This window comes from Pleurodeles waltl, chromosome 1_1 (assembly GCF_031143425.1).
Source record: "Pleurodeles waltl isolate 20211129_DDA chromosome 1_1, aPleWal1.hap1.20221129, whole genome shotgun sequence".
In the NCBI taxonomy this organism is placed as follows: domain Eukaryota; kingdom Metazoa; phylum Chordata; class Amphibia; order Caudata; family Salamandridae; genus Pleurodeles; species Pleurodeles waltl.
The window spans coordinates 17,988,405-18,014,990 of NC_090436.1; the positions used below are offsets into that span (position 1 = coordinate 17,988,405).

The window sequence follows — 26,586 nt, forward strand, 5'->3', positions numbered from 1 at the left end:
CCTCATAAAGGACATCTTAGAAGCAGTCAGAGGAGCCAAGAGATTCACCAAGCTGGATCTCCGAGGAGGCTATCATCTTCTAAGAATAAGAGAAGGTGATGAGTGGAAGACCGCCTTTAGAACACCTTTTGGTCACTACGAGTATAGAGTAATGCCATTCGGACTCACTAATGCCCCGTCCATTTTTCAAAGGTTCATGGATTCTATCTTTTCTGATCTTTTGCAACAAACAGTGGTGGTGTATCTCGACGATATCCTAATCTATTCGGTTCATCCAGAGGAACATTCCAAGCACGTTCGCCAAGTCTTAGAGAGACTTCGACAACACCATTTGTTCTGCAAACCTGAAAAATGCGAGTTTGATCAGACAGAAGTAAAATACTTGGGATACTGCATAAACCAAACCGGAGTCGCCATGGACTCAGACAAGGTACAGGCTATATTGAATTGGCCATCTCCTTCTTCCATCAAGGAGACTCAATGTTTTTTGGGGCTACCCAACTTCTACCGACAATTCATAGCAGACTTTGCCCAGAGAACCAGCTACATTACTCAAACCCTTAAAAAAGAACATCTAAAAAGGGTTTTTGTTGGACACCAGGCGCCGAGTCAGCCTTTCAGGATTTAAAGAAAGCCTTTATTCAAGCCCCTATTCTACGACACCCAGACACCAGCAAGCAATTCATTGTTGTCACAGATGCCTCAGAAAGAGCCATTGGGGCTGCCTTATTGCAAAAACAAGACGATGATGATCTAGAACACCCTGTATTTTATTTATCCCACATTCTATCTGATTCTGAGCGGAACTATTCCGTGCTAGAACGCGAATTACTCGCCTTAAAAGTCGCGTGCACAGAATGGAGACACTTCTTGATGGGATCAAAGGAACCATTTGAAGCCCGGACCGATCACAGAAATCTACAGTGCTTAAGAAACTTTCAGTGTCAAAATAGCCGGCAGGCTCGATGGGCTTTCTTCTTCAGCCAATATGACTTCTATATCACCTACATCCCTGGTTCTCAGAACACCCTGGGGGATGCCTTGCCCCGACGTTATCCTGATTGTGGCGATTCCACTTTTCAGAACTTATTTGACAACAATAAGATCATAGGGGTAGCACAAACTTTTTTAGACCAAGTCAAGTCCGAATATGCCCGTCTACACGAAAAAGAACTAAATAAGTTACGTCCGCAACTGCATACAGATCATGGCTATTATTATCATGACAAGGCCCTATTTTTACCCACTAAAGCAGTGCAAATCGAAGCTTTACACATGTGCCATGATTCCCCTGTCGCAGGTCATCGAGGAATGAAAGCCACTCAAGACCTGTTGCTTTGCTCCTTCTGGTGGCCAACTCTCAAGGCTGACACTGAGGCATATGTATTATCTTGTCCTATATGTGCTCAAGCCAAGACACCCCGAACCAGACCAGTGGGATTGCTCCGCCCATTACCTGTTCCCCCAGGCCCATGGCATACTATCTCCACAGATTTTATGTGCGCATTACCTTCCTCAATGGGAAACCACGTCATAATGGTAACTGTGGACTCCTTCACCAAGATGGCCCACTTCACGGCCTTAAGAAAGTTACCAACGGCAAAGGAATTAGGTCAGATCTTTACTCAAGAAATCTTTAGGCTTCATGGGTTACCCCAAGTCATTATATCAGACAGGGGTCCTCAATATATCTCCCGATTCTGGAATCAATTCTGTAAGACCTTGGGAATCAAGGTGGCCTTATCATCCGGGTTCCACCCTCAAACCAATGGACAAACGGAACGACTCAATCAGGGTCTCGAACAGTACTTACGTAGCTTCTGCAATGCTACACAAAGTAATTGGGCTCCCTACTTACCGCTTGCAGAATTCTCCTATAACAACTCTCTACACAGTGCCTCGAAGGTCTCTCCTTTCTATGGCTCCTACGGTTTCCATCCCAGGGCCTTCCCAACTCCCCTGAGAGATAACTCCAATCTTCCTGCCATCTCCTCCTACGTTCGACAGCTACGGGGTATACAACGAATTATCCATTCCAACCTTGTGTCCACCAAGTCCCGCATGAAAAGGATAGCAGATAGGAGACGCTGTGCGGCTCCTCCATATCAGGTCCATGAGAAAGTCTGGCTCTCCTCTAGATTCCTACCTCTCCGACTCACTCAGAACAAATTCAAACCCCGCTTTTATGGTCCCTTTCTAATTCTCAAAATGATCAACCCAGTGCCTGTGCGTCTTCGCCTACCCCGGACGTGGAAGATCCACCCTGTATTCCATGTCTCACAACTGAAACCTTACCGTCCTGATCCTTTTCATAGGCAATTACCCTGTCCCCCTCCTCTGTTGGTTGATAATGTGCCTGAGTACGAGGTTCAGGAAATCTGTGACTCTCGGTTTTTCCATGGACGCCTCCAATATCTTATTCATTGGAAGGGGTACCCTATGAGTGAGTGTTCCTGGGAGGATGCTTCTTCTGTTCATGCTCCTCTTTTGGTCCGTCGCTTTTTCCGGCTCTTCCCTCACAAACCCGGGGCCTCGGGGGGGCATACTGTTATGCCGCGGCGCTCGCCGCGGCCGTGGGCTCAGGTTGCCGCAGCACGGCACCTTGTTTTCACCGCGGCGACGCTCGGGCCGCGGGGGACGCCGCGGCCGACGCTCGGGCCGCGGGGGACGCCGCGGCCGACGCTCGGGCCGCGGGGGACGCCGCGGCCGACGCTCGGGCCGCGGGGGACGCCGCGGCTCGAGCGCGGGCCGTGGAGGCTCCCAGGAGCTGGTTTAAGGGTCGCGGCACTCACCGCTTCCCTTACTTCAGGTTCTGCCATAAAGGCAGACGAGGCAGGGCTTGAAGCCCCGAGGGGGTTTCAGGCCTGGCCGCATACAGCGCATTATGCGCTTTACATTTTATTTCTTGCATGTTGCATTACCTGCTCACCACTTACCGATATCCCCAGAACAAAACCGAACCCTTGCACATGGTGTACTTTATACTTGCCTGTTCCTTCCCAGCATGCTGACCACTTCCTCTCTGCCCAGCATGCATTGTTTTTTCTTTATTAGACGCACGTACCTGATTCACTATTGTTTTCTTTTCCCCAATCCAAGATGGTGGTATTTCTACTTCCTGTTTCCTACTTCCTGTCTAGGGGTATATAAGGGGAATTCAGCTGCTTGTCTATTGCGTTGCAACACTCCTTGGTGGTAGTCACGCTCCGATTGATTTCCTCCTGCGATTCCTGTGTGTTCCTGACCTGCCTTGTTTTCCAGGCTTCCTGATCTTCGGTCCTAACGCCCTGGTGTCCTCCTTTCATTTCAGGGAGCTCCTGTGGAGGTTTTTTACCCTACTGGGATTTTTCCTCTGGGACTCCTTCTGGAGGGCACGGACTGTAGTGGTTTGCTCATACCAAACAGCACCGTGGCTACCGGAAGGGGTCGCCCCTACCTCGGCCAGAGCAGAACCTGCCGGAACCGGGGCCATTCCCCCACGCCCCTCAGCTTCGACGGTAAGCCCATTGAAAACCGTGACAGGATAACAACGTGAAAACACAACACAAGAGGTATCCCACACCAATTCAGAAAAACAGAGAGGGATTTAATAAATAAAATGCTAGCAAATGGCAAAAAAATCCAATAAGGAGAATGGGAGATATGCAATATTAAAAGTTTAATAAAAATAGCGCCAAGAAGCAGAAACCGCCAACTCTGGTTATCTGGTCAAAATCACAAATTCAATCCAACCACAATGGAAGGAATATTTTACCTTCTCAAAGCCCGATATGCAGAAATCATAAATTCAGGATTTTACAGGAACAGCTCAACTGATGCCAGCCAAGGGTCCAGGACCTAGAGAGGCACCTCTTGAGAATCAGGAACTCACTGCAGCAGTGGCCATCAGGCGGCAAGCAGGTAAGCTATGGGCTATTTGGCTATAATGCCCTCTGGTTCTCTCATCTTTTCTTTAAATACAATATTGGTGAAAGCTTTTATGTCACTTCTTTTTAAACAGTAACAGTCTGACTTTTAAATTGCCTTTTTTGTTAAAAAAGAAAGTTAGTGAGAATCGGCCAATGAAGCTTGTTATGCACCATTTTTTGGATTACATTTTTTTTTTTTAAGGGTTTAATGTTTATTTTGTAAAATAGTGTCCCAGCAACATATGCGTGGGTGGAACAATTCAGTGCTTCTGTCTGTATTCAAGATTTCCCTAGAAGAGAACACAGATTTCAGACCTGCTGTGAGATATTGGGTTGTTGGGTGACTGGTGAGTGAGTCCTGGTCAAACAAGAGCCACAATCGCTTGCAGGGTGAACCATAAAAGGTTACTAATTTAACCTGTGCCTGACCCTGGGTAGCTTGATTCAAAAAGCAGTCAGGCTAAACATAGAGGCAATGTGTTAAGTAATTAGACAATACACAAACAGCAACACAATAAAAACCCAACACAATAGGAATCCCAAAACAATTTAGGAAAATAAAGAAAATGTTAATAAATTATTTGACACCAAAACCATAAAAATCCAATTAGCAGAACCGGAGTTATGAGTCACACATAGGGTGCTCTGAGCACCCTCAGAATGCACACTGTCTGCCGTAGCAGAAAGCATGCATTCTTAGACTGATGAGCAAGGGGGCCCCTGCAATGCCCACGACATGGTCATAGGCCGTGCAGGCCCCCCGTAGACCTCAGCACTTCCTTTCCGCCATCCTTTTCATGGCGGGGTCCCCGCCATGAAAAGGCTGGTGGAAAGAGGACTCGTGATCCGCATGGCGGTGCTGCCGTGGCTGATCCCGACTCCACCCACTGCCACCCCGTCGAGAACCATGTTCTTGGCTGTGAAGGCAGTCCACTGGCGGTCAGACCACCAAGAGTGCGACTTGTAATGAGGCCCAAAGTCTCTGAGAAGGTAGACGTTCATCAGGCAAGGCTGCAGGAGTGTCTGAGAAGGGAACGATATCACCAGTTAGCCATGGAGCGAGGCCGCAGTGAAGATTATTACCTTCAGACTTCGCCATCGAGACAGAAGTTGAAAATCTCCAGCAGGACGAAGCAGAAGGCTGTAGCCGAAGACAGTTTCATGAGGTAGGATACTCCTTTTACGAAGGGCTACTGAAAAAGATTTGCTGCTACGGAGAAGCCTCAAAGCCAATCCGACCGGCAATGCACCTTGGGCAGATAGGCGAGAAGGTTGGTAACGGTCTCTTCCTGGTTCTCAGAGTATTTTTTGGCAACATTTTGTCTAAGTGCACACTTTTAGAAATTGGTCACCTGGGCACCTTTAACACCACAACAAAGAGTCCAGGAGTGGATGGAGACCTCTTGGAGGTTCAGGACTCACACAGGCTGGGTCTAGGCGTGGGTTCAAGATGATGGGAGCCTGTTATGTCCTTGTGGCTCAGAAGAGCAGACCAGATAAATTAACCCTTGGAGTCACTTATGAAGTTCTGGGTGCAGGTGGAGATGCAGGGCTCTACAGCAGGGCTGGCGTCTGAAGGCTCATAGCAGGATCCAGGCAGCAAAGCTGTCCTTCCAAGTACAACAGCAGTCTGGAAGAGTACACAGCAGGTCACAGCAGCAGGCAGTCCTTCCGCAGGTCCAGTAGTGACCTGTGGAGAAGATCTAAGAGTCATATTTGTATACCCTGGTGCCCTGCTCCTAGAAGTTGGGAGAAGTTTGCTGAAGAGATCCCTGAAGTGCCAGGAATGTTCTGCCTCCTCTGCTCTGTCTCCAAGCTGGCTGCACTGACAATGCAGAGTTGTTAAGCCTATTTTATGGCACCAGAGCTCAGCCCATTCAGATGTGAGTGGGGTTGTGCTTAGCACCGCCGCCCCATTCTGCCAGTGGAAAGGGCTTTCAGGCCTTGCTAATCTCACTACTGTGTGACGGTCTGGGGTGAATCCCCAAGTCTCAACTGTCAGTTATACCCAGTCATGTGACCTAGACAGGCTGCAGGCACAGAGGGCTAAGGACAGGAAAATGTAAATTTTCTAAAAGTGGCATTTTCAAACTCATGATAATTCCAACTTTATCATTAAAGACGGTTTATCATTACAAGTTCACAGATACCAAACATTATATATCTACCACCTCTGGTTCAGGAATTACAATTTATTAATTTTAATAAGAAATCCCCTATGTTACCATATGGGAGGGGTAGGCTGCTTTGTAGTGAGAAAACAATTTTGGGAGTTGTTTACAACTAGTACGTGTAAAACTAAAAGATATATGTCCTATCTTTTAATTACATAGCACCCTGCCCCATGGGCTACCTGGGCCTACCTTAGGGGTGACTTTTATGTATTAAAAAAGGGAGTTTAAGGCTTGGCAAGGGGTTTTAAATACCAAGTCGAAATGGCAGTGGAGCACTGCCTTTAGGCTGGAAAGGCAGGCCTGGGACAAGTTTTAAGGCTAATTTTCTATTTTCTAAAGGTGGAATTTTCAAACGTATACTGATGGATCAGACTATACCATTAAAGAGGGTTTATTATTATAAGTTCACAGATACCAAACATGAAATACCTACCACCTCTGGTTCAGCAATTACAATTTATTAATTTTATTATTCCACATGGGACTTACATGTAAATGAAATATGCAAATCAAGCCATGTTTTAGGGAGAGAGCACAAGCACTTTAGCATTGGTTAGCAGTGGTAAACCGCACAGAGTCCTAAGGCCAACAAGCAGACATCCAGCAAAATGTAGGAGGAAGGCAAAAGGTTTGGAGCTGATCCTGTAGATGGGCCATTTCTAACACTTACTGATACTTCCGCTATCTGTATGTTCTATTATGTTTACTGTATTTTATGTTATGTTAGGTTATGCTGTGTTGCTACATGTATTTGTAACTATTACCCCATGAGAGTATCCTGGCACTGAGTAGGTGTGCATGCCTAACCCTCCCTACAGTAGGTTTTTCAATTGAAAAGCCAGGTCTTAAGCTTCTTGCTGAGTTCAAGAAAAAGAGAAGGGTCTCTAATGGGGCGTGGGAGGTTGTTCCTCACTTTAGGAAAAATGTCCCACAGGGGTAAAGTTTGAGGAAATATATGCAAGTTCACCAACATCTGCAACTGTTCTTCACCAGTGCAGATGGCTTAAGGGTAAGCTGACAGTGACTTTCCACTGCTGACTCTAACTTCCCTCTCCTCTACCCCCAGCACTCTAAATAGGATGGAGAACATGCAGGGGCACAGGATATCTATAGTTTTTTGGCAGATGTACCATTACCACCCATCTAAAATAAATAAACGTGAGCACAGTAAGTACATGGCAAAACAGTTCGGCGCAGATAACACCAATAAAAAGTCTAAAATACATTGATTGATACTTATCTGTGCAATTCATGAGAAAAAATGTGGAGAGTTCATTGCCAGTAAGACAGGCATGAGAGCTCGCTATCATATTCCTGCCTTCAACACAGACCAATGAAGTAGAACCATCAGAGGGCCACATTTTGCTGCTTGGTACTTGTAAAAGGGTGTGGAGGGAGTACTTTTTGATAGTTTTAGTTTACTCTCTAACACAATGCAAATGTCTTACTATGCATCTTTTACTTGCAGGTGGCAGTACATGAAATTGGTCATGTTTTGGGGCTCAGTCACATGAACCAGATGGGCTCGGTTATGCAGCCAAACTATATCCCAGCCAACAGCGAGGTTGAGCTGACTAGGGTGGACAGGAATGCCATCCAGAAGATATACGGTAAGAAAGCCTTTCCAGGATTACTATTTTATCATCTAAAAATCTGGATAGTTTTAACTGGAAATTCCTTGAGGTTCAATGGTCCTTCAAATCACACATTTACATATAAAATAATCACAGAAAGATCCCCAAAGACCCAATCCTCTCCACCATTCGACACAGCTGTACTGAAAGTGACAACACATCCTACTTCAACACAAAGCTACATAAAATGAGTTGTATAAAAAGACCACAAGGCAAGGCATATCTGCATAGAATATCACAAAATCCATAACAATTCCCATCACACTCTATCATGCTACATACTAGCATAAAATCATAACACAGAAAAATGCTGTTTAGTGTTCAAGTTTCTCTATTACCACAGTCAAGAGCTTCAGCATTCACCTCCAGCACCTATAGTGGGGGTTGACACTGGGACAGCTTAACTGTTACTCACAGCCCCTCTTAACTTTGAAATTTGATTCTTAGAACTTCTGGCACAACTTAACAAATAGCACTGCAAAAGCATGGCATAGCATAGGTGATAAGGGCGCCAAACACACTAGAGTGAGAAGGATAATGTGGGTTATTAGTTGGGGGTAGCTGTGAGACCTCAGCAAGTCATAATGTCACTATTCTGCAGGAGGTCTAATTAGGTTTCTTTAATCAAACCTTGGCTCATACTTGGATAGTTGTGACACAGAGCAGTCAGGTTTAACTCAAAAGAAACCAAGTGTAAAGCGTTTAACAGTACCAAAGCAGTCAATAACTAAGAAAGTGGCAAAATAAATATACCTCTCCAATTATTAGAAATTATATATATTTTTATCTATAACTTGACATCAAACCTACACATAACTGATGAAGGGAACCAGAGTTATGATTTCTGTAAAGTTTTCATAAATCACTGCAATTCAGTTCAAAAGGTTTTGTGAATCATGTTCTGGTGTTGGATACAATGTCAATGGACTCGGACTCTGTACCCAAAACCATTATCTTTTAGCATTGATTCACAGGTTTCAGTTCTCTGGGGAGGAAGAGTAAATATTAGAACCAGCCAACAGTCCAAGACCTGGGAGGTGGTACCTCTTGAGGCGAGGACTCAATCTCACAGGTGACACCCGAACAGCTGAGACAAGTGAAGTGAGGACTGGTTAGCTGGGCACTTTGCAGGTGCACGGCATCTTTAGTTTTTGTGTCCCAGAAGCTTAACAGGAGGCTAGCCAGCTAGTCGCTGGAGTCAAACTCACTGGCCCTTGGCACTACTGGGAGCAGGTCAAGCTCTTGGGGTCTCTCTCCACGAAGTCGTCAGCAGCAGTCCTTCTCTTTCTTAAGTCCTCTCTTGGTTCAGCAGGTGCCTTCTTTCTAGGTGCAGCCTTTCTTTCTAACTGCCACAAGTTCAACAGAAGAGCCCTTCTTCTATCCTTTCCGAGTCCAGAAGTGTTCTGAGGCTGGAAGCAAGGAGTGCCACTTTTACCCTAATATCTAGTTTGTGGGTGGGTAAAACTCCCTAACCAATGGGGACAAATTTCCCATGGGGCAAACCTCCCCAGCCCTACATCACTTCCTGGGGGATTGGTACTAAACAATCCCACAGTGCATCTCTACCAAAATCCAAGATGTCAGAACCCTGCTTTCCTGGGTCAGAGCCATGAGCACATCCTTGAGGTGTAGCTAGTGTAATGAGTCACCCTTCTTGGAAAACTTGTTCTGCAACACCAGAAAAGGCGTTACCAAAGGTAAGTAACTTGTTCTTCTGATGGATACAACTACCTGTGGATTCCTCACATAATGAATAGAGTCCAAAGCAGTACCGCTCTCGGAGGTGGGTGCCTGTATGGTCAAACCAAGAAATCCTGCAGCACGGATCGTACAAATGGCCATCCCTCCTGACTTCAGAATCTAAACAATAATGCTTAGCAAAAGTGTGGAGGTATGCCCAAGTTGTGGCCTTACAGATGTCAACCACAGGAACACCTCTAGCTAAGGCTGAAGAAGCCGACTTAGCCCTGGTGGAATGGGCTCTTATCCCAACAGGAGGTTCCTTCTTTGCCAAAGAACAACACAATTTGATGCAAAGAGTGACCCACCTGGATATTGTTCTCTTGTGGACCGCCCTGCCTTTCCTCTTCCCCACATAACCGATGAAGGGTTGATCTTCCAGTCTAAACTCTCTCGTCCTCTCGACGAAGAAGCTCAATGCTCTTCTCAGATCTAGTTGGTGTAGTCTCTCCTCCTCCTTTGACGGATGATGCAGAGGATAGAAGGAGGAAAGTGTAATAGACTGTCCTACATGAAAGGATGTAACAACCGTTGGTAAGAAAGGCGCCTTGGTCCTCAACACCACCTTGCCCTCATAAAAGGAAGTGTACGGGGGCTTCATGCTAAGTGCCTGGAGCTCACTCACCCTTCTAGTAGATGTAATGGCAACTAGAAAAACAGTTTTTAAAACTAATGACCTTAAGGGACATGAATGCATTGGTTTGAACGGTGAACCCATCAGAAATGTTAGTACTAAGTTTAAGTCCCACTGAGGCATAATAAATGGAGTGGGAGGGAACCTGTTAATTAGACCCTTAATGAATCTCAAAACTAATGGGGACTTAAACAAGGAAGGTTGGTCAGGTAGACACAGAAAGGCTGACAGAGCCGACAAGTACCCCTTAACAGTCGCGACTGCACAACCCCTCTGCGCCAAGGATAGCGCCAATGACAAAATATCCGATAAGTGGGCACGTAAGGGATCAATTTGCTTCTCTCCACACCAAGTCACAAATTTAGCCCACCTGCTAGCATAGATAGATTTGGTGGAGTGTCGCCTGGCCGATAAAACAACATCCACCACTTCTGGCGGGAGAGAAAAGGAACTCAGATTGCCCCGTTCAATCTCCAGGCATGAAGGTGCAGGTTCTGGAGGTGGGGGTGTAGAACCTGCCCCTGCGACTGCGAGAGGAGGTCTGCCCTGTAAGGAAGATGGAGCGGAGGGCACAGAGAGAGCTGGAGGAGATCTGAGTACCATACCCTTCTTGGCCAATCCGGAGCTATCAAGATAACTTGTGCCCGGTCTTGGCGAATCTTCCTCAGTACCCGAGGGATCAACGGTATGGGGGGAAATGCGTAAAGCAACTGGCGGGACCAGGACCTCTGAAACGCATCTCCCAGCGCTCCTTGCACCGGATACTGGAGGCTGCAGAACGACGGACAGTGCACGTTCTCTCGAGTGACAAACAGGTCTATCTGTGGATACCCCCACACCGGGAAGATGTAAATGACCAGGTCTGGTTGAAGATGCCACTCGTGATCGGTTGAGATGTGGCGACTGAGACTGTCCGCACGTATGTCCAAAACCCCGGCCAAATGGTTTGCCACTAAGCAAATCCGATGGTCCTGTGTCCAGGATCAGATCCGCAGAGCTTCTCTGCAGAGAAGGTACGACCCCACTCCTCCCTGTTTGTTTATATACCACATTGCAGTAGTGTTGTCCGTCAAGACCTGGACAGACTGACCGCGAAGGGAAGGGAGGAAGGCCTTGAGAGCAAGACGTATCACCCACAATTCCAACAGATTGATGTGAAACATCTGTTCAACTGGAGACCAATGACCTTTGATCTCCAGGTCCCCCACATGAGCTCCCCACCCTAGAGTGGAGGCATCCGTTATAACCGTGGCCTCTGGAGGAGGTAGCGAAAACAGCCGACCTTGGGAAAAGTTGCCTCTTGCAGCCCACCATTGTAGATCCGCTGCAGTGTCCCTGGAGATCTTTATCGACTCCTTGAGATCCCCTCTGTGTTGAAACCACTGCCTGTGGAGGCACCACTGAAGAGCCCTCATGTGCCAGCGTGCATGAGTGACCAACAGAATGCAAGAAGCGAACAGACCGAGCAGACGAAGGACCTTGACGACTGGAACGACTGCTCCATTCTGAAGCATCAGAATCAACGCCTGAATGTCCTGAATCTGCTGAGGCGGAGGAAAGGCCCGACTCAATGTTGTGTCCAGTACTGCCCCTATGAACAGGAGGCATTGAGAGGGCTCTAGGTGAGATTCGGGCACGTTCACAGAAAAGCCCAGCTCGAACAACAACTGGGTTGTGATCTGCAGATGGTGCAGCACGATCTCCGTAGACTTGGGTTTGAGCAACCAATCGTCCAGGTAAGGGAATACCGCTATCCCCCTCCTCCTGAGCTCTGCTGCAACCACCGCCATCACATTTGTGAAGACTCGAGTTGCTGAAGTAAGACCAAACGGAAGGACCGCAAACTGATAGTGTTGCGATCCCACCATAAACCGGAGATATTGCCTGTGCGACTTGAGTATAGGGATATGAAAGTAAGCATCCTGCAAGTCGACAGACACCATCCAATCTCCTTCATTCAACGCCAAAAGTACCTGCACCAGGGTCAGCATTTTGAATTTCTCCTGTTTGAGGAACCAATTCAAAATCCTCACGTCCAGGATTGGTCTCAAACGACCACCCTTCTTGGGGATCAGGAAATATCTGGAATAAGAACCCTGACCCCTCTCCAGCTCTGGGACCAACTCCACTGCACCCTTTGACAAAAGGACTAGAACCTCCTGTTGTAGCAACAGGAGATGGTTTTCTGTACAGAAGGATGGGCAGGGAGGGATTGGAGGAGGACACCCCCGAATAGGAAGGGCACAGCCTTTCCCCACAACATCGATGACCCCGGAGTCCGATGTTATTGACTCCTACATATGGAGAAAACGCAATAACCTTCCCCTACAGGAGATGCATGTGAAGGGATTGATGGATGACTAAGGCTCCTTTCCATGCTGCACCCCCCCCAGGGGAAGAGGAAGAGGCATTGTGCTGCTGGGTGGACCCTCTCGTACGAACCCTACCCCGTCCCCTATATGATCTATAGGGGTGAGAAGCATTAGGTTGCTGTCCTGCTGACTGGAATCTCCCCCGAAAGGAAGAGCCACGTCCAACCCCCCTGAACCTCCTAAATGATCTTAAAGGAGTAGAGGTGAAAGCTTGCAAGCCCAAGGATCTTGCGGTAGCCCTACTCTCCTTGAACCGTTCCAAGAACGAGTCAGCTTTTGTTCCGAAGAATTTGTCCCCATCAAAAGGTAAGTCTAGGAGAGTAGATTGTACATCGGAAGAGAATCCTGACGACCTTAACCAGGCCTGTCTTCTGGTCGCTATGGATGTGCACATTGCCCTGGCCACTGAATCAGATGTGTCTAGCCCTGACTGGATGACCCGAGTTGCCGCCGCCTGTGCATCAGCCAAAAGGCTCAGAACCTCTTGTGACAATCCAGTCTGAGCAGTCTTGGCCTGCTCCATTAGGGCATATATGTACCTGCCCAAGACACAGGTTGCATTTGTAGACTGAGGCCATACTACATGAAGAGAAAGTTTTCTTGGATTCTCTGTCTGATGGGGCCGCAGTAAACGACCCGGGAGCTGTACGCGAAGAACATGAGGCTTGCACCACCAAACTCTCCGGAGTCGGTGTTTTGAAAGAAATCCTGGGTCCCCAGGAGCCACTCTGTACCTTCTCGCTACAGATCTATTCACTGCTGCAGAAGACACAGGCTTTTTCCACACCTCCAAGATTGGATCCATGAACGCCTCACTAAAGGGGAGAAGCGGTTCCACCACAGCTGAAGCAGGGTCAAATACCCCAGTAAGGATGTTAGTCTTAACTTCAGCAGCGGGAAGTGGAAGGTCAAGAAAATCTGCCGCCATCCTCACCACTGAGTGAAACGATGCCGCCTCTTCTGTGTACGCTCCCGGAGAAGCCAAGTCCCATTCTGAGGAAGTGACCAGACCACTGGCGGATTCCAAGCCCTGTAAGTCCCCCAGGGGCTCTCCGATCTCGCCCTCTTCCAGAAGCTGTCTCCTACAATCCTGCTCTTCAAGCAGTCGAAGAGCTTTTCTCCTGCAGCGCAGTCTGGCCTCAATTCTTGGAGTCGACAAGGCGTTTATCGATGCCGAAGACCTTGGTTGGCGTCATTCATCGGATCCATCCGACACCAGATCCATCGGCACGTGTGTTGATGGATCACCCTCTCCGGCATCGACTGAAGCTGAGGCAAAAACATCGGCGCCGGGCAGCAGAAGTCGTCGGCATCACATGCCTTCTAGGCGACGCCACCGGTACTGGAGCCGAACCAGCACCTCCCACAGGCTAGAAAGGCATGAAGGGCGTCGGTCTGCACAGAGCCGGAACACCCAAAGATATTAACCATTGCATTTAAAAATGCAGCTGGATCCGTACCTCACGGCGAGGAACGCCGGGGACTCCTGTGGCGCCGGTGCTTGAGGTGGAACAGGCACCGACTCGGGTACCTCCGAATGCGCCGGTGAGACATCCAGACTCTGATGAGGTTCGACCTCATAAAATGATGGCGCCAGAGAAGCAGGAGGTGTCGACGGCTGAGGTGTCAAAGTCGGGCTAACTTCCCAACTTGTACGGCGCCGAGCCGAGGGCAACTTTGAGCGGGACCTGTCCTTACTCGATCGACGACGTGAACCATGCGGGGAGTCATGACGATGCCTCTTATGAGACTTCGAAGACTTAGAAGAAGATCTTCGATGATGATGTTTCTCCTTCTTCTTCTTCGACTTCGCCAAGAATAACTTAGCTTCCCGCTCTTTGAGTGCTTTGGGGTTCATCCGCTGACATGAACCGCACTCCTCGACATCATGATCGGAACTGAGATACCACAAGCAATCATTATGTGGATCCGTAACCGACACACGGCCACCACACTCCCTGCAGGGTTTAAACCCAGATTTTCGTGGCTGCAACATTATTAACAAAGTATCAATACACAGGGATACAGTTGCTCCCTGGAGCCTCGAAGAAATACCCGTCACTTGAAGGCACGGAAAAAAGGGAACTGACGTCAGCAAGCCGGCGAGGATCTCTTATTGCCTGGATGACGTCAGACGGCGTCATGTGGGAGTCGGGCAATTGTGACGTCCTTGTGCAGAGGTAGAGGAAAATTTCCGTCGGATGCTGGTGCATGGGGGAAAATTCATTATGTGAGGAATCCACAGGTAGTTGTATCCATCAGAACTACAGTTACAGGTAAGTAACTAATTTTCTTACTCCAGTATTGGAACTTTCATAGATTCACATGCTTGAGTCAGAATAGCAAGCAGTAATAAAGCACATTGTATATTATATATTGATACATATACATAAGTATAGAGATATATATACATATATATAGCCATCAAACATACATCTATATCCAGAAACACTGAAGAAACATGATCATGCAGGAGACACAAAATAATAGATAAGCAATTAACATGATAAAATAACAGTATCTTGACCAGAAACATAAATAATTATGATAACCTGAAAGGATGAAACAATTCCATACAATGTGCGCAAAGTCTACTGGGCTGGGGGAAAAAAGGAAAGAAGAAATACAACAGCTCACCGTTACTGGAATAGATTTCGTAAAACCGCTTGTCCTACCCTGCTGTGTTTCTTCTAAACAGTAATGTTTCGCAAATGTATGCGTTGACTTCCAAGTAGCTGCCCTGCAGATGTCCTGGATGGGCACTCCTGCAAAAAGCGCTGTGGATGCAGCCATTTTCCTTGTTGAATGCCCAACGCGCTGTGTAGGAAGTTGACTCTGTATGTACTATTTCATAGTAAAAAATAGCACGCACAGAGTCCAAGGGTTCCCCTTAGAGGTAAGATAGTGGCAAAAAGAGATAATTCCAATGCTCTATTTTGTGGGAGTGTGGTCGAGCAGTAGGCTTATCAGAGGGTAGTGTTAAGCATTTGTTGTAAACACACAGGCAATAAATGAGGATCACACACTCAAAGACAATTCCAGGCCAATAGGTTTTTGTATAGAAAAATATTTTTTCTTAGTTTATTTTAAGAACTACAGGTTCAAGATTTACAATCAATACTTCAAATGAAAGGTATTATGGAACTTTGAAGCAGCAAACTAGCATGTACAGTTTTCACAAAAATGGCAATAAGCTATTTTAAAACTAGACACTGCAAATTTCAACAGTTCCTGGGGGAGGTAAGTATTTGTTAGTTTTGCAGGTAAGTGAACGACCTACAGGGTTCAAAGTTGGGTCCAAGGTAGCCCACCGTTGGGGGTTCAGGGCAACCCCAAAGTTACCACACCAGCAGCTCAGGGCCGGTCAGGTGCAGAGGTCAAAGTGGTGCCCAAAACACATAGGCTTCAATGGAGAAGGGGGTGCCCCGGTTCCAGTCTGCCAGCAGGTAGGTACCCGCGTCTTCGGAGGGCAGACCAGGGGGGTTTTGTAAGGCACCAGGGGGGACACAAGTCAGCACAAAAAGTACACCCTCAGCGGCACAGGGGCGGCCGGGTGCAGAGTGCAAACAGGCGTCGGGTTTACAATGGAGTTCAATGGGAGACCCAGAGGTCTCTTCAGCGAAGCAGGCAGACAAGGGGGGGCTCCTCGGGGTAGCCACCACCTGGGCAAGGGAGAGGGCCATCTGGGGGTCGCTTCTCCACTGGAGGTCCAATCCTTCAGGTCCTGGGGGCTGCGGGTGCAGTGTCTTTACCAGGCGTCAGGTTCCTAGAAGCAGGCAGTCGCGGTCAGGTGGAGCCTCTGGTTTCCCTCTACAGGTGTCGCAGGGGGGGCCCAGGGGGGTCAACTCTGGTTACTCACAGGGTTCCAGTCGCCGGGGAGTCCTCCCTGTGGTGTTGGTTCTCCGCAGGTCAAGCCGGGGGTGTCGGGTGCAGAGTGGAAAGGCTCACGCTTCCGGCGGGAAACGTGCAGTCCTTTCAAGTTTGTTTCTTTGTTGCAAAGATGTTTCTTCTTTGGAGCAGAGCCGCTGTCCTCGGGAGTTCTTCGTCCTTTTAGATGCAGGGTAGTCCTCTGAGGCTTCAGAGGTAGCTGGACCCTGGGGGACGCGTCGCTGGTGCAGTTTTTCTTGAAATGGGGAGACAGGCCGGTAGGGATGGGGCCAAAGCAGTTGGTGTCTCTGTTTTCTCTGCAGGGCTTCAGGTCAGCAGTCCTTCTTCGTCTTCATGTTGCAGGAATCTATCTGGCTAGGTCCTGGGAGCCCCTAAATACTCAATCTAGTGGTGTGTTTAGGTCTGGGGGGGTTAGTAGCCAATGGCTACTAGCCCTGAGGGTGGCTACACCCTCTTTGTGCCTTCTCCTTGAGGGGAGGGGGGCACATCCCTAATCCTATTGGGGGAATCCTCCATCTGCAAGATGGAGGATTTCTAAAAGTCAGAGTCACCTCAGCTCAGGACACCTTAGGGGTTGTCCTGACTGGGCAGTGACTCCTCCTTGTTTTTCTCATTATCTCCTCCGGCCTTGCCGCCAAAAGTGGGGCCGTGGCCGGAGCGGGCGGGCATCTCCACTAGCTGGAGTGCCCTGTGGCGCTGTAACAAAGGGGGTGAGCCTTTGAGGCTCACCGCCAGGTGTTACAGTTCCTACAGGGGGAGGTGAGAAGCACCTCCACCCAGTACAGGCTTTGTTACTAGCCACAGAGTGACAAAGGCACTCTCCCCATGTGGCCAGCAACATGTCTGGTGTGTGGCAGGCTGGCAAAACTAGTCAGCCCATATTGGAAGTCGGGTATGTTTTCAGGGGGCATCTCTAAGATGCCCTCTGGGGTGTATTTCACAATAGAAATGTACACTGGCATCAGTGTGCATTTATTGTGCTGAGAAGTTTGATACCAAACTTCCCAGTTTTCAGTGTAGCCATTATGGTGCTGTGGAGTTCGTGTTTGACAGACTCCCAGACCATATACTCTTATGGGTACCATGCACTTACAATGTCTAAGGTTTTGCTTAGACACTGTAGGGGCATAGTGCTCATGCACCTATGCCCTCACCTGTGGTATAGTGCATCCTGCCTTAGGGCTGTAAGGCCTGTAGAGGGGTGACTTATCTATGCCAAAAGCAACTTTTAAAGAACACACGTTTCCCGCCAGAAGCGTGAGACTTTGCACTCTGCACCTGACACCCCCGGCTCGACCTGCGGAGAACCAACACTACAGGGAGGACTCCCCGGCAACTGCGACCCTGTGAGTAGCCAGAGTTGACCCTCTTGAGCCCCCCCCAGCGATGCATGCAGAGGGAATCCAGAGGCTCACCCTGACCGCGACTGCCTGCTTCAAAGAGCCCGACGCCTGGTAAAGACACTGGACCTGAAGGATCCGACCTCCAGTGCAGAAGCGACCCCCAGGTAGCCCTCTCCCTTGCCCAGGTGGGGGCTTCCCCGAGGAAGGAGCCCCCCCCTTGCCTGCCTGCTTCGCTGAAGAGACCCCTGGGTCTCCCATTGAAACCTATTGCAAACCCGACGCCTGTTTGCACACTGCACCCGGCTGCCCCCATGCCGCTGAGGGTGTACCTTTTGTGCTGACTTGTGCCCCCCGCCGGTGCCCTACAAAACCCCCCTGGTCTGCCCTCCGAAGTCGCGGGTACTTACCTGCGGGCACCCCCTTCTCCATTGAAGCCAATGCGTTTTGGGCACCACTTTGAACTCTGCACCTGACCGGCCCTGAGCTGCTGGTGTGGTAACTTTGGGGTTGCTCTGAACCCCCAATGGTGGGCTACCTTGGGCCCAACTTTGAACCCTATAGGTGGTTTACTTACCTGCAAAACTAACCAATACTTACCTCCCCCAGGAACTGTTGAAATTTGCACTGTCTAGTTTTAAAATAGCTTATTGACATTTTTGCCAAAACTGTACATGCTATTTTGCTGATTCAAAGTTCCTATGATACCTGAGTGAAGTACCTTTCATTTGAAGTATTGATTGTAAATCTTGAACCTGTGGTTCTACAAATAAACGAAGAAAATATATTTTTCAATACAAAAACCTATTGGCCTGGAATTGTCTTTGAATGTGTGTTCCTCATTTATTGCCTGTGTGTGTACAACAAATGCTTAACACTACCCTCTGATAAGCCTACTGCTCAACCACACAACCACAAAATAGAGCATTAGAATTATCTCTTTTTGCCACTATCTTACCTCTAAGGGGAACCCTTGGACTTTGTGCATGCTATTTCTTACTTTGAAATAGTACATACAGAGCCAACTTCCTACACATGCAATTCTATATATATTTCAAGAAACTGAAAGGCTAGTCTTTGGAGAACAACTAACTATGAAAGCTGTAAAATAAAATAATCGTCAATATCAATTATAAAACAAAATATTTTCTTCATCTTTCGGTTTAGGAAAGTGTGAAGGGCGCTTCAACACAGTGTTTGATTGGGTGTGGAGAGAAAAGAAAGCGAATGGAGAACTGGGCAATTACCACTTCAACACCTATTTCTTCCGGAACAGCTGGTATTGGATGTACGAGAACCGCAGTAACAGGACGCGCTATGGTGACCCAATCCAGCTGTCAGCAGGATGGCATGGAATTCCCCAGTCCAATATCGATGCTTTCATCCACATATGGACCTGGGACAAAGACTACACTCTGTTTTTCAAAGGTAAGTTTCCACTTACCACCCCTGGATTTGCATCTTCAGGTCACTTACGTTTCCTGTCCGCCTGGACATTCCCAAATAGAACAACACTCTCGTCAATCTGTGTGTGTGCATTCATGGATTATTATTTCCATAGCTAATTTCCAATTAAGAGGATGTGTCAAAAAGTTTTAACATAAATCATATGGAGCACTTGGGCCTGCTGTGGTTTCTTGAACTTAATTTCAGAGCGGTTTTCATCCAGCCTAGATGTGGTGGGCATATTTATATATTTATGTGCCACTCTTGTGTCATGCATGCATATTTAGGCATGTAAAATAAAATAAAAGCTCTGATGAGCTTGGGCCCAGGTGGGAATTACATTTTTCAGTTATTGTAGCCCTACTTTGGAGAGGTGGATAATTTTAAGGCATGACAGGAGGCCACTGGTATTCGCCCAGAAGTAATTGCCTTTGAGGGTCAAATCGAATAGGCAAGATCTGATTGTATGATCATGTCAGTTGAAATAACCAGCCTCATCTCTGAACATGAAAACAAGAGGATATTTTCTGCAGCATTGTGAGCAAAAGTTGGACAGGAAGGAATAGTTTCTTACCTGTAACTCCAGTTCTCTCGTAGGGGTATTTCCATGATAGTCATAAGCACTGAATAGTTCCGCACGCCTGCGGGGACCCCGGAGCACTGTTCTGAAGTGTATTCTCAAGTGTAGATGTTCGCCTTTCTTGTGGAAGGCCTGCAAAGTCACTTAAGAATGTCAATGTGCAGCCTAGAGGAACAGCTACAAAGGCCAAATTGTTCATTCTTTTGGTTGAAAAAAGGATACTGTAGTTTAGATATACATTTAAAAACATGCTTATTCTAGAGATGAGGTAGAAAACATCTTTCACAAACCCTTTTACAACTTCAAAATGAGGTGAAACAATGCAGGGCAGTGAAGCCCATAGGCTGCCATTATACAGAATGTAAATAGAGCTGTCTTTAAGAAGAGAAAGTCTTCCTGTATCCCATCATGCATAGCAAAAGGCAGTTGCCTCAGTTCTTTTTGTAGGCTTGTAATATGACATGAAGAAGTCTGAATATATCCTTCATTATTAATATTACTATTATTAGTTATTATCATGTCAACTCCACCGGGGAGGAGGGAGGGTTGCTTATGACTATCATGGAAATACCCCTACGAGAGAACTGGAGTTACAGGTAAGAAACCATTCCTTCTCTCGTAGGGGATTTCCATGTATAGTCATAAGCACTGAATAGATTAGCAAGCCCATCCCAATAACCGCGGTGGAGTAGACAGAACAATAAAGAAACATTAATCACGCAAAGAGATTCTTAAGAGAGGCCTGTCCAACATGAGCATCTGTCCTAGCATCCGAATCAAGACAGTAATGCTTAGTAAAGGTGTGGACAGATCTCCGTGTAGCCGCTTTACCCCTAGTGGAATGGGCCTTAGGCCTGCCATCGAGGGATTTATTTGCTAACTGATAACAGAATAAGATACATGAGACAATCCACCTGGATAAGGATTGTTTGGAGGTGGCCAGACCTGTTCTAACTGGGCCATAGTAAATAAACAGCTGTTGTGATTTGCGCAATGATTTTGTTCTATCCAAGTAAAATTTTAAAACCCTCTTAACATCGAGAGAATGTAGGGTTCTCTCAGCAGGAGCAGATGGATTTTGGAAGAAAGTCGGTAAGGAGATGGTCTGGGTTACGTGAAAGTCTGAAATGACTTTAGGTAGAAATTTAGGATGTGTTCTCATTACTAATTTTGAGGAATGAAAAAACGTATAAGGTTCCTGAGCACAAAGGGCCTGGATCTCACTAACCCTGCGAGCTGAAGTGATTGCTACAAGAAAGGCAGTTTTCCAGGTAACATCCTGGAGGGATGCCTTGTGTATGGGTTCAAAGGGGTATAGCATCAGACGTGAAAGGACTATATTAAGCTCCCATGGAGGAGATGGACGTCTAATACGAGGAAATACCTTTTTTAAACCTTCTAGGAAATCTTTTATGATTGGAATCTTAAAGAAAGAGGTTTGGGAAGGACTTTTTCTATATGCTGTTAGTGCTGCAAGGTGTACTCTGATTGATGACAACTGTAAGCCAGACTTCGCCAGGTGTAATAAATATGGAAGAATAGCTTCTTCTCCGTATGTCGTTGGGTCAAACTTCTTGTCCGAACACCATATGCAGAACCTTTTCCAATCCGCTTGGACATTCTGTATGCCCGGAAGGTGAGTTGCTACTATTGTTAAGTTCCTGGCTAGAAGCCAGTGCCAAATTGTTTGGGCCTCCGTAGACAGAGTCCTGGATCTGGTGCCCCCTTGTTTGTTCAAGTAATACATGGTGGCCATGTTGTCTGTTTGGAGAAGTAGAGTTTTCGCAGTCAATGGGGGGAGGAAGGCCTTGAGCGCAAGATGGACTGCATGCAACTCTAGGATATTGATGTGATATAGTCTTTCCCTCTGCGACCAAGAGCTTTGAATCTGAAGGTGAGCCATATGTGCTCCCTATCCGAGCAGCGATGCATCCGTGACTATGGTCTGAGTGGGAGGCTGTTGGTGGAATGCCATCCCTTTCAGGAGATTGCTCGGAGAACACACCACTTGAGGGATTTAATGGCATGGGGAGAAAGAAGGATGCTGTTCTCCCAATTGTCTACTAGTTGATTCCATTGATTTTCTAGGCACTCCTGCAAAGGTCTCATATGGAGGCGAGCGTTGGGAGTGAGATAGATGCAATACGCCATGACCCCAGGAGAGAGGATATCGCTCTTGCAGTGGCCTGAGAGATTTTCTCGAGCAGCTGGCACTTCTGGAGGATTGATAAACGTTTTTCCTCCGAAGGAAACACCTTTGCTTGAGTGGTGTCGATGATGGCGACTAAGTGGTGCAACCTCTGTACAGGTGATGTCATGGACTTGGAGAGATTGACCTGAAGACCCCATCTCTGGAGTAGATGGTAGGTCCAATTGAAGTGCTGTTGGGCCTCTAGGTATGTGGATGCTTTTATGAGCCAATCGTCTAGATAGGGATAGACGAAGATCTGATGTTTCCTTAAATGGGCTGCCGCCATGCATTTGGAAAACGTCCTCGGTGCTGACTTGAGGCCGAAGGGTAGCACTGTATAGTGGTAATGGCTTTTTCAGACGAAAAAATCTTAAGAACTTCCGATGTTTTTTGACCACAGGAATGTGGAAGTAAGCGTCGCGGAGATCTACTGAACAGAGCCAATCACCTTGACGAAGTTGGGGATAGATTTGGTGTAAGGATAGCATTCTGAATTTTTCTCTGCAAATCCATTTGTTGGCTATTCTTAGATGGAGAATGGGTCGGAATTCGTGCGTGTCTTTCTTTGGTACCAGGAAGTACCTCGAGTAGATTCCCTTTCCTTGCTGGTTCATAGGAACAGGTTCTATCGCCTTCTTTTGAAATAGGGTTCTTACCTCTACTTTTAGAGCGTCAAGGTGGTATTTCACCGGTTTTGGTGGAACAGAAGGCGGAGGGTTTATGAACCTGAGACAAAAGCCATTCTGTAGAATATTCAAAACCCACTCGTTTGATGTTATGGGTTGCCACTCTTCCAGATGATGCAAAATACTTCCCCCTACCGGAGTGGGTAACGGAGGAGGGGGAAGTGAGAACTCAGGGTTTAGACACCGATGTTTGACGACCTGTTTGGGCGGTTTGTGGTATGGAGCGACCCCTTGTTTGTTTTCGCTGGGTCGAAAAAGGTCTCTGGTGTTGCTGGTGCTGGGATCTCGGAGGCATCCATTGTGGTGTTTGAAGCCTTTGAGCGAAGAATCTCCGGTGGTAGGGACGGAATGTTTTCCGTTGTTCTCTTGGCTTCTCGATGCCCACTGCCTTCAGAGTGTCTAATTCTGTCTTCATCCTAGACATCTCGTCGTCAGCATGAGACCCAAACAAAGTGGAACCTGAAAAAGGAAGGTTTTGTATCCTCTTTTGCGCTTCTGGCTTGAGTGAAGTAAATCGTAGCCAGGAATGTCTTCTTAAGGATATGCCATGGGAATAACTATGTGCAGATAACACGCAGGAATATGCAGCCGCACTAATCACTTGGTTGGAGACTGTAAGGAAATGCCTCCTTGGCATGGTTACCCCCTGACTTTTTGCCTTTGCTGATGCCAAGTTATGATTTGAAAGTGTGCTGAGGCCTGCTAACCATGCCCCAGCACCAGTGTTCTTTCCCTAACCTGTACCTTTGTTTCCACAATTGGCACACCCTGGCATCCAGGTAAGTCCCTTGTAACTGGTACCCCTGGTACCAAGGGCCCTGATGCCAGGGAAGGTCTCTAAGTGCTGCAGCATGCCTTATGCCACCCTGGAGACCCCTCACTCAGCACAGACACTGCTTGCCAGCTTGTGTGTGCTGGTGGTGAGAAAATGACTAAGTCGACATGGCACTCCACTCACGGTGCCATGCCAACCTCACACTGCCTATGGCATAGATAAGTCACCCCTCTAGCAGGCCTTACAGCCCTAAGGCAGGGTGCACTATACCATAGGTGAGGGCATAGGTGCATGAGCACTATGCCCCTATCGTGTCTAAGCAAAACCTTAGACATTGTAACTGCAGGGTAGCCATAAGAGTATATGGTCTGGGAGTCTGCCAAACACGAACTCCACAGCACCATAATGGCTACACTGAAAACTGGGAAGTTTGGTATCAAACTTCTCAGCACAATAAATGCATACTGATGCCAGTGTACATTTTATTGTAAAATACACCCCAGAGGGCATATTAGCGATGCCCCCTGAAACCATACCTGACTTACAGTGTGGGCTGACTAGTTTTACCAGCCTGCCACACACCATACATGTTGCTGGCCACATGGGGAGAGTGTCTTTGTCACTCTGTGGCTAGAAACAAAGCCTGTACTGGGTGGAGGTGCTTCTCACCTCCCCCTGCAGGAACTGTAACACCTGGCGGTGAGCCTCAAAAGGCTCACCCCCTTTGTTACAGCACCACAGGGCACTCCAGCTAGTGGAGTTGCCCGCCCCCTCCGGCCACGGCCCCACTTTTGGCGGCAAGGCCAGAGGAGATAATGAGAAAAACAAGGAGGAGTCACTGGCCAGTCAGGACAGCCCCTAAGGTGTCCTGAGCTGAGGTGACTCTGACTTTTCCCCCAATAGGATTAGGGATGTGCCCCCCTCCCCTCAGGGAGAAGGCACAAGGAGGGTGTAGCCACCCTCAGGGCTAGTAGCCATTGGCTACTAACCCCCCAGACCTAAACACCCCCCTAAATTGAGTATTTAGGGGCCCCCAGAACCAAGCAAGAGAGATTCCTGCAACCTGAAGACAAAAAAGGATTGCTGACCTGAAAGCCCTGCAGAGAAGATGGAGACACCAACTGCTTTGGCCCCAGCCCTACCGGCCTGTCTCCCCACTTCAAGAAAAACTGCAACAGCGACGCGTTCCACAGGGTCCAGCAACCTCTGAAGCCTCAGAGGACTACCCTGCATCTAAAAGGACCAAGAACTCCAGAGGACAGCGGCTCTGCTCCAAAGAAGAAACATCTTGGCAACAAAGAAGCAACTTTTAAAGACAACACGTTTCTCGCCGGGAGCGTGAGACTTAGCACTCTGCACCCGACGCCCCCAGCTCGACCTGCGGAGAAACAACACTACAGGGAGGACTCCCCGGCGACTGCGACCCTGTGAGTAGCCAGAGTTGACCACCCTGAGCTCCCCCAGCGACGCCTGCAGAGGGAATCCAGAGACTCCCCCTGACCGCGACTGCCTGCTAAGAACCCAACGCCTGGCAAAGACACTGCACCTGCAGCCCCCAGGACCTGAAGGATCCGACCTCCAGTGCAGAAGCGACCCCCAGGTGGCCCTCTCCCTTGCCCAGGTGGTGGCTACCCCGAGGAGCCCCCCCTTGCCTGCCTGCTTCGCTGAAGAGACCACTGGGTCTCCCAGTGAACTCCATTGCAAACCCGACGCCTGTTTGCACTCTGCACCCGGCCGTCCCCGTGCCGCTGAGGGTGTACCTTTTGTGCTGACTTGTGTCCCCCCCCGGTGCCCTACAAAACCCCCCTGGTCTGCCCTCCGAAGACACGGGTACTTACCTGCTGGCAGACTGGAACCGGGGTACCCCCTTCTCCATTGAAGCCTATATGTTTTGGGCACCACTTTGACCTCTGCACCTGACCGGCCCTGAGCTGCTGGTGTGGTAACTTTGGGGTTGCCCTGAACCCCCAACGGTGGGCTACCTTGGACCCAACTTTGAACCCTGTAGGTGGTTTACTTACCTGCAAAACTAACAAACACTTCCCCTAGGAACTGTTGAAAATTGCACTGTGTCCAGTTTTAAAATAGCTTATTGCCATTTGTGTGAAAACTGTATATGCTATTTTGCTAATTCAAAGTTCCTAAAGTTCCTACGTGAAATACCTTTCATTTAAAGTATTGTTTGTAAATCTTGAACCTGTGGTTCTTAAAATAAACTAAGAAAATATATTTTTCTATATAAAAACTTATTGGCCTGGAATTGTCTTTGAGTGTGTGTTCCTCATTTATTGCCTGTGTGTGTACAACACATGCTTAACACTACCCTCTGATAAGCCTACTGCTCAACCACACTACCACAAAATAGAGCATTAGAATTATCTCTTTTTGCCACTATCTTACCTCTAAGCGGAACCTTTGGACTCTGTGCATGCTATTTCTTACTTTGAAATAGTACATACAGAGCCAACTTCCTACATTGGTGGATCAGCGGTGGGGTACAAGACTTTGCATTTGCTGGACGACTCAGCCAATACCTGATCATACAACTAAATTCTAAAAATTGTCATTAGAAACTGATTTTTTTAAATTTTAGCTATATTTCTAAATTTTTTAAAAGTCCTGTTAGGCCTTGTGTTAGTCCCTGTTAGCATTTCTTTTAGAGTTTAAAAGTTTTGTAAAAGTTTGAATTAAGTTCTAGAGATAGTTTTAGATTCTTAAAAAGTATTCCAACTTTTAGAAACATAGGCCCTCATTCCAACCCTGGCGGTCATAGACCGCCAGGGTGGATGTCGACGGAAGCACCGCCAACAGGCTGGCGGTGCTTCATTTGGCATTCCGACCGCAGCGGTACAGCCGCGGTCGCCCAGCCGGGTCCGGCGGTTTCCCGCCGGATTTCCCCCGGCTGGGAGAATCCTCCATGGCGGCGCCGCCATGGGGATTCCGACCCCCTTCCCGCCAGCCTGTTTCTGGTGGTTTTTACCGCCAGGAACAGGATGGCGGGAACGGGTGTCGTGGGGCCCCTGGGGGCCCCTGCACTGCCCATGCCACTGGCATGGGCAGTGCAGGGGCCCCCTAACAGGGACCAAGCATGATTTTCACTGTCTGCATAGCAGACAGTGAAAATCGCGACGGGTGCAACTGCACCCGTCGCAGCCCTGCAACACCGCCGGCTCCATTCGGAGCCGGATTCTGTGTTGCAGGGCCTTTCCCGCTGGGCC

The 26,586-nt window shown here is 48.0% G+C and overlaps 1 protein-coding gene across 1 annotated transcript in view; it reads left to right on the forward strand.

The window, feature by feature from the left end:
• Nucleotides 1-26,586, forward strand: part of LOC138255094 (matrix metalloproteinase-21-like) — a 457,798-nt gene that overhangs the window by 285,589 nt on the left and 145,623 nt on the right. Inside the window, exons 5-6 of the mRNA XM_069205828.1 lie at nt 7,551-7,692; nt 18,858-19,118. Coding sequence (XP_069061929.1) covers nt 7,551-7,692; nt 18,858-19,118 — 403 coding nt within the window. The remainder of the gene's footprint in view (nt 1-7,550; nt 7,693-18,857; nt 19,119-26,586) is intronic.